The 12,652-nt window shown below is 45.5% G+C and overlaps 1 protein-coding gene across 1 annotated transcript in view; it reads right to left on the reverse strand.

The window, feature by feature from the left end:
- LOC149346079 (uncharacterized) overlaps positions 1-8,935 on the reverse strand; it is a 46,459-nt gene extending 37,524 nt beyond the window's left edge. Inside the window, exon 1 of the mRNA XM_089541247.1 lies at positions 8,737-8,935. Coding sequence (XP_089397373.1) covers positions 8,737-8,806 — 70 coding nt within the window. The 5' untranslated portion in view covers positions 8,807-8,935. The remainder of the gene's footprint in view (positions 1-8,736) is intronic.
- Positions 8,936-12,652: the final 3,717 nt, after the last annotated feature.

Consider the following 12,652-nt stretch of genomic DNA (forward strand, 5'->3'; position numbering starts at 1 on the left):
CCAACTAGGCTCAACGGAAGTTTTATTGAAGTTCATCACAACCTGCCTTTGCACAGTGGAAGGAGCCCATCTGCCCACAGGGCTGTTAGAAAACTGCCCCCCAAGACAGGTGGTAGTTACATGACTGGTTGATCAAATGAAATCAAATCAAAATCACTTTTATTCAAACAGTTATTAAAAAATACATGTGAATCATCTGGGCCCTTAGCCTTCTCGGCTAGACTTGGGCCCATGCAGCAAGTGCAAAAAATATTATAGCGAGACAACTCAGTATTACACAGCAGTTATGCGACAGCTATATACTAATAAAAGCGAAATACTCAAGAAATTATACATTAGTTAGGAGGACAAAAACAAAACAAAAAGTAAAAGAATGAATGCATCCAATGCATTGTTAATGAAATTAAGACTCTTGGCGTAACATTATCGGAAACTCTAACTTGGAACAAGCATGTTGATGGGCTTTGCAACAAACTTAATAAGGTTTGCGGGATACTAAACAGACACCGCAACTTCTTGCCAACAGCAGTTAAACGCTTAATTTATAACGCACTTGTCGACACTTAACTACTGCCATTTAGTCTGGTCAACTACAACGAAAGAAAACATACAGAAACTTAAAATCTGCCAGAAACGTGCCTTGCGTGCTATTGCTAATGTCCCTTGTCATGCACACACTTCCGATTACTTCTTGCGCTATAAGCTTCTTCCCACGGAATGCATTTATCCTTACCGTCTAGCTTGTACATATAGCTCATCCGTATCGGCGTGCAATCACAGCATCCTGAATTTGTTAAACCTTCGCCCCCGCAATTACATTTACAATACACGTCATAATGACGCATGGGTGGTGCCTCACTGTCGTACAGAGTACGGTCGCCAGTCCATTTCGTATCGTGCTGCTATTCTTCTAAATAGCCTTGCGCTCATCGATACCTTCCCGGAAAAAATGTCATTACGAGCGCTACATGCACATTTCCTTGCAGCCAACATCACATGATTCCCTTGTATGATTGCGTTTTGTGTTTTTCTTGGTGCCTTTTATTTTTTATTGGTGCTTTTTTTGCTGTAAAATGTCTTAATTTCTGCTACCACTAAAGGTAACGTCTTTTGCAGAATTTAAAAAAATTGAAAATTATTAAACTGAACGTGTTTTTAATCTGAGTGTGTTTGGAATTTTTATGTTTAAAACCTGATGTGTTCTAGAATGTGTGTTTCGAACGTATTTAAAACTGCATGTACTTTCATTTGGAGTGTTTTTGTTCTGTAGGGTGCAAAATTTTAGGTCTGAGATGAAGTGTGAAATTGAATTCTGTATGTGCACGAGCAATACTGCCGAACTGTACATAGCGGGAGCCGGGCTTTGTCAAGCCGCAGTTATGCGGCTTTTACCCGTCACCCCCTTTTCTCCTTGAGAGAGAAAATAAAGACGATTTGATTTGAAGACAAACACTGATTTATAGTGGAATCGAATATTGCTGGCTCCGAAAAAACTTCTTTATTTCGGCGATTGAAATTGACCTGTTTTCAAGTTAGCTGGCCGTTGGTTCCAAGTTTTAGCACTGGCATAGACAATAGTTCTTTTACCGTACACATTATTCACAACTTGAAGGTTAAAACGACAATTGAAAAACTTCTAGTTGGACCAGATGGATATACGAAAACAGATGACGACAGTGGGATGTTATGGTTTAGTACATGTATAACCACACAAGCTAGTTTGAAATCCCGCTTAGGAAAGAAAGGTGTAATGTCTAGGTCACGAAAGAGCGGAGCGGATCTGTCTGTGCGTTTACTATGTGTTATTATACGACGGGCTCTTTTTTGTAAAATTGCTATTTGATAAAAGCCCCATCGGTGGCTCTGTTTGAAACTGCCACCTGCCGCGGCAGTGGAGCATCGCTTACCCGCTGCACCACGTCGCCGGGAGTGGTATGAGGACTCCCAGGGATCGACGAATGTGAATAGATAATAGATAATTACTATGTCTGATAAGCAATAAGCGAAGAGGACCCATGGGCGCTGAAGGGACCCATTAAGGATATCATCATAATTTTAAAGTGCAGCTTGTGTCCCCTCCAGATTTTTATTACTCGCAATTCTTTAAAAACTTTAAAAATACATGTTACAGGATCATTTTTCAGACCACTTCACAGCTTTTGCTTCACAAAACTAAAAATGTGGCTTACAAAAATTCTTTCCTTTTCATCCGCTTACTCCTTAATAAAAAAACTCACCTCACAGGTTTCCTTACGCGGTAGAGTAAGGCCGATTCCGTCAGTCTTAAGTTAAGCTGCAATGCACTAGCGATTTTTAGGGAGCCGGGCTCGCGAAGACTGTTTGTGTTGTGTGCTGTGTGTGGTGTTTAGTGGCGCTAATCTTGGAACCAAGCACAATGCGAAGCCCTGTCATGGGCAGCACGAAAGGCGCGAAGCGAGTGATGTTTTTTACAAAGCGCGGATGAGAGCGCTGTAATCGCGGCGCATCCGGGCGCACGGAGCGCGCTGTGACGTGGTATTTTTTAAACTACGTGGCATTTCGTTTCTCCCGAATAAAAACAGGCACGCTAAGTCTATCTCGTTGGAAGTGCCTGGGTTGGGCAATATTTTTGGAGCTCCACCACTTTCCTATTGACACCTGAACGTTTAAAGCTATATTTAAAATGTTCATTTATTTATCTCGACTAATTATTCAAATAGGACGAGCGAAAAAAATGGTTCTGTAACTTTAGATAAACCCTAACAACATCCACGTGATGTCCGTTCTGAAGAACGCTTAGGTTTTTTTTAAATCTTGGACTAAGTTAGCTGGAATACCCTGTATACTCCGAATGCGCGGCGCGCACTCGGGTTCGGGCTTCCCTGCCACACTCAATTCGACCAATTGCTTCTCATTATCATACATTTTAACTACCGCATATATAAACACACGGACAGACAGATATATGTATACGCCTCCGCTGTTGTTTATGGCAGTTGATTTTTAATTTTTCATCCCGACGGCATAATCAAATAGCGACTGTGGCTCTAATATTGAGCGGTTTTTTTACTATCCGAAGATTGAGCCTCAACTTAATTATACCCGCTGTAATCTTTGTATCAGCTTTAAAAGTTCTTATAACTAGTTCTTTTACGCAAGCTGCTTTCCCATAGTTAACATCTATTTATACACCGCCAGTGCTTCAATTTTGGCACTAATTTTGAAGAAGAAAAGTCATGAATACTGATAACACCTTTGCTTCTTGGTCACCTATGATTTCAGATACGTTCCCTGGTACTCTGATTAGCCAAGGACTTCTTCTAATACTAAAGATTACATCATTGCAAACATTTCCTCCAACTGTCTCTCTGTCCGCTTCTTATGCGTGTTCATGCAGTTCATTCTATTCTTGATGACGAAGGCTGTCGTCACTCTATTCCTAGCTCCAAGCAGTCTTTCATCTCTGATTCTTTTATACAATTATGGAAGTACATGAGCACGAACATATTGCGCTACAGGTCACGATCGATCATATAAGAGATGCTTGGCTATTTATTGGCGATTTTCGCGAGCCATAGGCGTTGCCGCTTTCGAGCCAACATGGCAGCTGTAAATAGTGTTCTCCCACGCTTTAGTCACGCTTTTTCATTGAAGGTGAGTGCCTGGCTTTAATTAAACCCTTGGTATTACTCGCGTAAAGCACAGAACCGATGTCAAGCTCGAGGTCGTCAACCTCTGTATGCAAAGATCCGCGAGCAACGGGAACCTCACAGATCGTTGCCCACCTTCAGGACGTCTTTAGCAATGTCAGCACTGCCAGGGCACAGCTGCTATACGCCGGAAAAGTCATTAAAATACAAACAAGCGTCTGGTTTACTGTTCCATTATTACAGGTAAGCAAGGCTTTCATAACTCATTGCTTGACGCAGAAAGCAAAAACGGCTTGCTCTGCTTTCGCTTTCGACCATCGTGTGCTTTGATTTCAATTAAGATCTGAGAATCTCAGTAGAACTTAGGTGTGGCCATCACTTCAGTCGAGCAAGCAAGGTCCTTGTGTGTACACTGGTGATTAGACTTGTTTTGAGCGCTGGAGCCGCGCGCTGCCGGACAAACCAAAGCGCGCCAGTCCTGTGTTAAGAGCAGTGTGCGCGTTCTTTGCTTACATTTCTCTCCAGCTTCTCTTCAGCGCTAGCACCAGCATTGAAACCGAATACATGCTGTAAAATATTGTTTCGCTTGCTCTGCAGAGGACCATTCGAGCACTCCCACACAAGGCGGCTCAAGCCTGTACATTGCGTCGTGAACTCAACGCGAACGAGCCGAAGTGCGCTATCGGAGGCCCGACGGCGCAGGTAGTATACGCAGGCTCCTGTTCCTGCTTTCACTTGCTGGTAATCGAATTCCCAGGCCTAATACAGTTTGCCGGTCAGGTCTGGTGAGTAAACCAACCCCCCTTCCAGGCGAGTTTGTTCGACTTGACTCGTCGCTTTAATTTTTCTTCCCCGCTGTCTCATACTTTCTTAAATTCGTTCGTCTCTCGCCGCTTCGGTCTCTTGACTTTGAGGTTTCATTTTTCAGCAGTGAAACACGAGTGTGTATAACGCACAGATACAGTATATTGAAAAAATTGACTTTTCTGTTTCCCTCCTTTTCTTTTTGATTTTGGATCAGAAAACATCCCTGCATTTTTGTATTCTTGTTTTCATTCTGTTTGATCACATTTATTTCTAGTGTAAATACTCCTTCATGGGCCCGAAAAGAGCCTGACGTATGCTTAAATAAATAAATCGCAGAGAGGAAAAATATAATGCCAATGTCATGGTTGCAGCTTGGGTACCACGAGGTACTATTTTGGGTGCATTACGGCTGATTCGTGGCAGTAATTATAAAGACCGGCTGCTATTATCACCGTATTGGGTCAGTTAAAACCAAAGAAAGCTATAATGGCACCGAATCCTTGCCTAGAAAATGGAAGTCATCTCCCTGAAAATGACTAGAACACAAGAACACTGGCGCTGTGACTGGCTTTCCAATCCGCAGTTTATGCACTCAAAACTGTTTTCTCTTCGGGCTGCTAGCGGTGGTTAAGAAATAGAATGATACATCTTAGCTGTTCTGTCTCGATTACATACAAAAAGGCAAGCACCAGTACTGCTGAAATTTCTTTTCGCCATGACGCACCGGGGATAACATTCGAAAGAGCTTGCTGCGCAGCACCACCAGTCCGCACCAGCAGCACCACCAAGCGCGAACTCAGATTGGGGCGTCTATGTCGCTAAAACTGTCCATATTTAAAAGAAAACTATGAGAGCGATGTGTGAATGCGCAAACAAAGCACTCGCAATAGAAGAAACATAAGCTTCGACGCACTGCCGAACATTCTTATAATTGTTCGCGGCGGTGCCGCAGCGTAGCGTTGATTTCTTGAAAATCGCCAGTAGAAGCTTATGGCGCCCAATTTGCAGCACGATTTCATTTATTTTACGTACCTTGCAGCGTAGTAGCACTTTAGAGGGGATTGGGTTTTAAAGATCCTAAAGAGCAAACGGCACTAACAATCCTCTGCGCGCCTTGCCTGCTCTACGACCATGGTTAAGCTACCACTTCCGCTAGCTCCCTCGTTCGTGCTGACAAAGAATATGTTCCGCAGTTAAGAATCATCCAACGATTTGTTTCAACCAGAAACGTTGTAGCCAGTGCGAAATCACTCATGCTGGTTTTTCTCCAATTTGTTTAATCACTCCGCAGTCCCTGCCATAACGGCCATCATGCAGGTTTTTTTTTTTTCACTTTATTTCATCGCTCCGCAGTCTCTGCCATAAAGTCTATTGTTTATCTGTATAAGCGCGAGCAATGGCCATAGTTCTCAGGCCATGTCTCACAATTTTTTTTCCTATGTTTTCTAGATATTACAACATCTCATCGCTTCTCTACAGAACGCTAAAAGCTAGGTGTCTCGCCACCTGTCTCACCGATTCAGAAATGACCCCTGACGTGTTCATATTGTCGATTTTTAATCGCTCTTTCGTTTAATTCGCGAGGCCGCTACTTTCAGTTATGGCGGAGATGGCGCGCCCAAGCTTTATTTGCTGGCGATTTTATAATCCCTTTTGCGGCGCACCTTGCATGACGTTGATGTGCCGCCTCACGATACCCGACAAAGAGCCGCTTTGAAACATACATGTGTGGACAGTGTACACCTAGCAGATGCGGTCTATACAAAGGGGCAGGGGAGAGCAAGCCATTTTACGAGCGTAATTCTACGTTCACTGATACGTGGGAAAGTGTAATGTCTGTTTCCGACCCTCATAAAGAGGAAATTTGACGCCTATGGAAGATTATTTACAGTTTTCAAAAGTTACAGCAAAGCTTCTTTCAATTCTGAGGCGTGTTTTGTCGCGAATTGGCCAGACTTTGCAGCTATAGCTCTAAGTCTGCTGGCTTGAACAGTCTAGTTTCATGGATTCTGCATCCTTGAACTCAATTAGGGAACCGAATACGTGGAGAATACCTTCACGCGTACATTTCAGGAGGTTGTCGATAAGATTGCCTCTAATTTATTACGGGAGTTTCGTGCCGAGCCTCCATTGGCAACTTTAACAGTGAAAAGAAGATAACAGTGGCTTTGCTGTGTACAGTGAGTTCTTCAGTGAGACAGTCCATTCGTTCGTGGAAGAATACATGACGCCCAAAGCGCAGACGGCAGCGATGAACGTGGGTAACTTGTCTCTAGAAAAATACCTGTGCGCTTGATGCGTTCTTTGCTTGATTATTCAATGGACAAAATATTGCCACTAAAAATCTGATCAGCAGATCATACCGCAGTTCAAGAGAAATGAAAACCCAGTAAGTTTTGTCTTTCGCCAGGAGTAAAGGATACGACGTTGAAATTCGGGCTTGTTGGTTCATACTTCGGAGCAATAGCGCAAACAGGACAAGGGACAAAAGAACGAGTAGACACACACAGCGCTAACTTCCAACAACTTTATTAGAAACCAAAGCACAAGAATTTATACATGATTTGTACCGTATCATCTCAAAGCATGCGCAAAATCACTGTGACCGTAGGTAATCTACTTCTTTTTTTGAAAGTCTGACAGAAGGAGGGCTTACACAGGCACTTCCTAACCTGCCTATCTTTTCTGCTTCGATAATTTCACGAGTGCGCTTGTCATTACTTTTTCCAACTAAAAAATATTACCAAAGTTTTTAGATACGTTGACGATTTCCTGATTTTTATTGACAGTGACCATGATTCCTTTGAATCGAAGGCTTTTAACATACTAACTGTGCTCAGACAAAGTTTTAAACCGCTTTTCTAACTTTCGAACTGCCTTCTAATGACAAGCTTAGATTTCTTGACATTAGCATCATATTTCACACAGATCATACCTGCTGGGCTTATGAACCTCGCAATACCAAGCCTCTCCCGCCCTTCAAATCTGCCCACTCTAAAAAGGTTAAAAAGAGCGATAGCGAATCTGTGCCTTGAATATGCCCTCCGAAAATCCTGTCCGCATTTGATGTATGCAAGTTTGCAACAACAGTGCAGTAGGCTATCGCACGCTGGCTATGCTGGTCATCTTCAGATTTCAGTAGCGGAAAGTTTACTCAGGAAATTGAACACTGAGCTGCATCCTTGTGCGCATGTGCCCTCAGAAAGACAGAAGAAAAAAATGGCAGTTATCCCATACTTGCATACCATCTCTCACAAGCCTATGCAAGGTAAACAAAGTTGTTCGTCCTTTGGCCAAAGAATGCACAAAACAACACCAAACACCGTTTCTAGAATGCAAGGTAGGCGTGGTGTACCAGTTACCGCTCTCATGTGGACGACAGTATGTCGGTCAAGCCGGTCGCTGCCTGAATGACCGCCTCCGTGAGCATAATCGCAATGTAAGTAATAAGAATGAAAACGATGGAGAACTCGTGAAACATTGCAACGCATGTGTAGAGTGCAAACCGCTACTTGACAAATGTTTTTTAGTTGGAAAAAGTAATGACAAGCGCACTCGTGAAATTATCGAAGCAGAAATGATAGGCAGGTTAGGAAGTGCCTGTGTAAGCACTCCTTCTGTCAGACTTTCAAAAAAAGAAGTAGATTAGCTACGCTCACAGTGATTTTGCGCATGCTTTGAGATGATACGGTACAAGTCATGTATAAATTCTTGTGCTTTGGATTCTAATAAAGTTGTTGGAAGTTAGCGCTCTGTGTGTCTACTCGTTCTTTTGTCCCTTGTCCTGTTTGCGCTATTGCTCCGAAAGTATACGACGCCCGTTGCGCCCCCTACATCATCCACGCGAGTGCTGTCCCTCTCTAGTCGACTTTCGTTGCATTAGCATTAACGTTTCCTTATCGGGTGCATACCCGGACTCAAACCATCCCAGGTGTGGGGGTTGATATGTCGGTTTTCGGTAGCGACATACTTTGACTCTGATCATCATGGAGATGTCTTACGTATATGACGAAAAATACCGCATAATAGCTATTTTATTATTAGCTGGCGGAGCCGTACATCAGCAGGCTTCATCTTATTGTCTGTGTTGCTAGATAATAACAGGCTGCTGATTTTCTTATCCACAGATGCGAACATAGATACAAAAGAGGACGAACATTTCATTTCAGACATCATCGCATTTTCTAACCTCCACACAATTTGCGTAGTTGAGCCGTTTACTACTGTCATTGGCGGACCTAAAATGCAGGACAACAATGCACGTCGCAACAAAAGCCATTAAAGGTACGTTGAGGCCTACCTGTGGTACCGTAGCGAACGGTGTAAAATGCGACCAGAAGCGAAGCGAGCCATACTGCTGGCCAGTTCATCGCTGTGGATTACCTTACTGGAACAGCCAGATGAATGTAGCTCTGAGGGTTGGTCGCTTTTCCTCTGCAGCTTCCCGCATGCGGCGAACACAGTTAAAAGCAACCGAACTGCATACGAGGTACCGAGCGGTTGCTGCAGGTGGCACGGAATGCATGATAGTCGTACTATCACGTACACTTACATCGCGTGCCAGCTGCTTGCTGCTTACTCTGCTTAGTGTGTCAGCGCTGTGAAATTGTAAACAGACAATTTTAGCCATGCGCAGAGTTTTAACGAGCTAGCGTTAAAGGCCACGTGTCGCAGAAAAACCGATGCCGGCGTTGATCTACGGCGTTGCCAAAAATTTGGAACAAACTGGTTTATGACGTCACAACCACATGACCTCGTGCGGGTAATTCAAAACAACCCCGTGGGATCACACTTTTGCTTCCCGTATACAGGGTGTTTCACGTAACTTGAACCAGGGATTTAAAAAAAGTGGCGCACTAGAGCTGGTTGAAACCAGATGCATATTGTTTCCCGTCATGTGGCGTTGCTCAGATTAACTTTTTAATTTCCGCTTACTTAGTTAATGACCAGAGATTAATTATGCAAAAAGCTTAATGTTCACTTGAGAGTCATTTGCGTTTCGTTGTGTTGCAGAAATGGTTATGAAACAACCGATCCACTTCTTTGTAGCAAGATATTTTCTACGCGGCCCTTTTCTCTACCATTTAAAGAAAGCCCTCGAAATACGAAAAAAAAACCATGTGTTGCCCTCTTGCGCTACCGTATTGTATCGCTTCCAAGCGCTTCCTGAGTGAGCAAAGCGTGCGTGCTCACCGTCTCGAAGTGGGCGGCTGACGCCGCTCTCAACATTGGCTTGAAAGTGCGTCAGCACATTCTACCTGAACGCGGAAAGCGCGCGCCGTGATCTGCTATCGTCGTGTGTGTGCATAGGGCAACATCAGTTGCCGCAATGTATCTTTGTTTTTCTAGAGGGACGGATGTGGAGGGACGGCGCGCGTGTGTGGTGCGCGTGTGTGGTGCGCGTGTGTGGTGCGCGTGTGTGGTGCGCGTGTGTGGTGCGCGTGTGTGGTGCGCGTGTGTGGTGCGCGTGTGTGGTGCGCGTGTGTGGTGCGCGTGTGTGGTGCGCGTGTGTGGTGCGCGTTGTTCGTGCGCGTTGTTCGTGCGCGTTGTTCGTGCGCGTTGTTCGTGCGCGTTGTTCGTGCGCGTTGTTCGTGCGCGTTGTTCGTGCGCGTTGTTCGTGCGCGTTGTTCGTGCGCGTTGTTCGTGCGCGTTGTTCGTGCGCGTTGTTCGTGCGCGTTGTTCGTGCGCGTTGTTTGTGCGCGGGTCTTTGTACGCGGGTTTTTGAGCGCGGTTTTCAACCCGGCGCGCTTCCCCCGCGTATGGACCCACTAGAACTTTCTTGGACACTTTTTGTTTTTGGACACTTACGTTCCCTGTGAGTGTGTGTGTATAGGGCGACATCAGTTGCCGCAATGTATATTTGTTTTTGTAGAGGGACGGATGTCCCTTTTTGATCGAGAGTCCAAATAAACTTCTCTTATGTGCTATAAGTGTTAAGCAGGCTTTCGACAGCCAATTCAGATGGAGCTTCTATTTCACCATCGCAGAGGCAAATCAAAAAAAGGAAGATAAAGCAGGGGAGTCTCGTATTTCAAGGTGCTCACTAGGACACGGTCAGCGGGCACGTTTCGTTCGTTCAAAACGCGGTTGGGAGCGCTGGAATATGGTAGCGTATGAGCACAGTCACTTGGTTTTTTTTCAAATTCCGCAGGGCTTCATTAAACACCGAAAAAAGGGCCACGTAGGAGATACGTTGCTGCTATAATAGCAGTTAATTAGTATTTAGTCTCTAATCAGTAATTAGCCGCTAATTAGTGATTCGTCATTGCTTCGTAATCAATTATGTGTGACGTAATCTAGTGGTAATGTCGCCAGTGTCACAGGCAGAGTGGTCCGGAAAACGCTTTCGCCTCTACGCACTTTAGACAGTTTCGAACGCGCTGCGTATACATTCTTGTCAGGCCTGCGTCTCGTCGTGTCCGCGTACGCTTCGTGTTATGCCCGTAAACATTTCATGCTTACTCTACTCTCGGTTACGGGAGAGGCAGAGATTTTTCATTCTACATGGTTATGTACAGAAAGGATATATATACTATATTGTCACGTTGCAGTGACGGCAGTCCAGCGGTCAGGAAGACACCAGAAATACTTGCAAACGAAGCTCTTTATTTGGGCTGACTTGCGCCCGCAAAAGAACTGACTCACTCGGTGGCGGCGTAAGCAACAAGCGTGCTCGTCAATCGTCGAACTACGAATGTCCACCGCTCGCGGCATCGCTCAATTTAAACCCGGCAAGGAAACTTCCAGATAACAGGTCAAGATCATCTACGGTAATCTGGAAAAACCTAGATGCAGCCTTTCATGGCTGCGAACAATCGAGATTAGTCTGGTCGCTTCTCGCGCCACGAACAAAAGTGATAACGACCCTTTCCTGCTGCCTTGAGCGTGAACGAACAAACACTGCAATGATACGTGGCATTACCCCCCTTCCAAAGAAGCATCGTCTTGATGCTTTAAAATGAAAATAAACACGGACAATGAAAACTTCCAGTCCTTCAGCGTTCATAATATGGCTTCAGGCGTACGACATGTACGACTTCCGAGCGTGCGCGTCGTCGCTGAGATGCTGCCGTGCCGTCGGGGATGACTTCGTAGTCGAGGTCACCGATGCGACGGAGAACCTTGTACGGGCCAAAGTAGCGTCGCAGCAGCTTTTCACTCAATCCACGGCGGCGAACTGGCGTCCATATCCAAACACGATCACCTGGCTTGTAATGCGTGTCTCGTCGGCGCAGATTGTACCGTCGAGCGTCGGTGTGCTGCTGGTCTTGAATGCGAAGCCGCGCAAGTCTTCGGGCTTCCTCGGCGCGATGAAGGTAGGCGGCGACGTCGAGGTTGTCTTCGTAAGAAACGTGCGGGAGCATTGCGTCGAGTGTTGTCGTGGGCTTCCTGCCGTATACCAGCTGGAATGGGGTAAACCTGGTTGTCTCTTGGACGGCAGTATTGTACGCGAAGATCACGTAGGGCAGAATGCAGTCCCACGTCTTGTACTCGGCGTCGATGTACATGGAGAGCATGTCTGCGATGGTCTTGTTCAGACGCTCTGTGAGTCCGTTGGTTTGTGGATGATAGGCAGTTGTCCTCCGATGGCTTGTCTGGCTGTAGTTTAAAATCGCTTGCGTCAGCTCCGCTGTAAATGCCGTCCCTCTGTCTGTGATGAGCACTTCGGGGGCGCCGTGTCGCAGGAGAATTTGTTCGACAAAAAATTTTGCAACTTCTGTTGCGGTACCACTAGGCAAGGCTTTTGCTTCGGCGTAGCGGGTCATGTAGTCGGTGGCCACGATGATCCACTTGTTACCCGATGATGAAGTCGGAAAGGGGCCGAGGAGGTCCATCCCGATTTGCTGAAAGGGCTTAGTTAGCGGTGGTATGGAGTTGAGGAGTCCGGCTGGTCTAGTCGGAGGCGTTTTGCGTCGCTGACACTCACGGCACGTTTTCACGTAATGGGAAACGTCGGTAGCTAGCCGCGGCCAATAGTACTTCTCCTGGATGCGGTGCAACGTGCGAGCAATCCCGAGATGCCCTGCAGTCGGCTCATCATGACATGGCTGCATAATTTATTGCCTGAGATTTTTGGGCACAACAAGAAGATGCACTGTCCTGTTGGGCGCGAAGTTCTTCTTCAGAAGGACATTATTGTGAAGGACGAAGGACGACAGTTGGCGCTTGAACCCCCGGGGAGGAGATGCGGTCTTACCTTTCAAATAATCAACTAG

The sequence above is a fragment of the Amblyomma mixtum genome, chromosome 4 (genome assembly GCF_055824585.1).
Source record: "Amblyomma mixtum isolate Tamu chromosome 4, ASM5582458v1, whole genome shotgun sequence".
Classification (NCBI taxonomy): Eukaryota; Metazoa; Arthropoda; class Arachnida; order Ixodida; family Ixodidae; genus Amblyomma; species Amblyomma mixtum.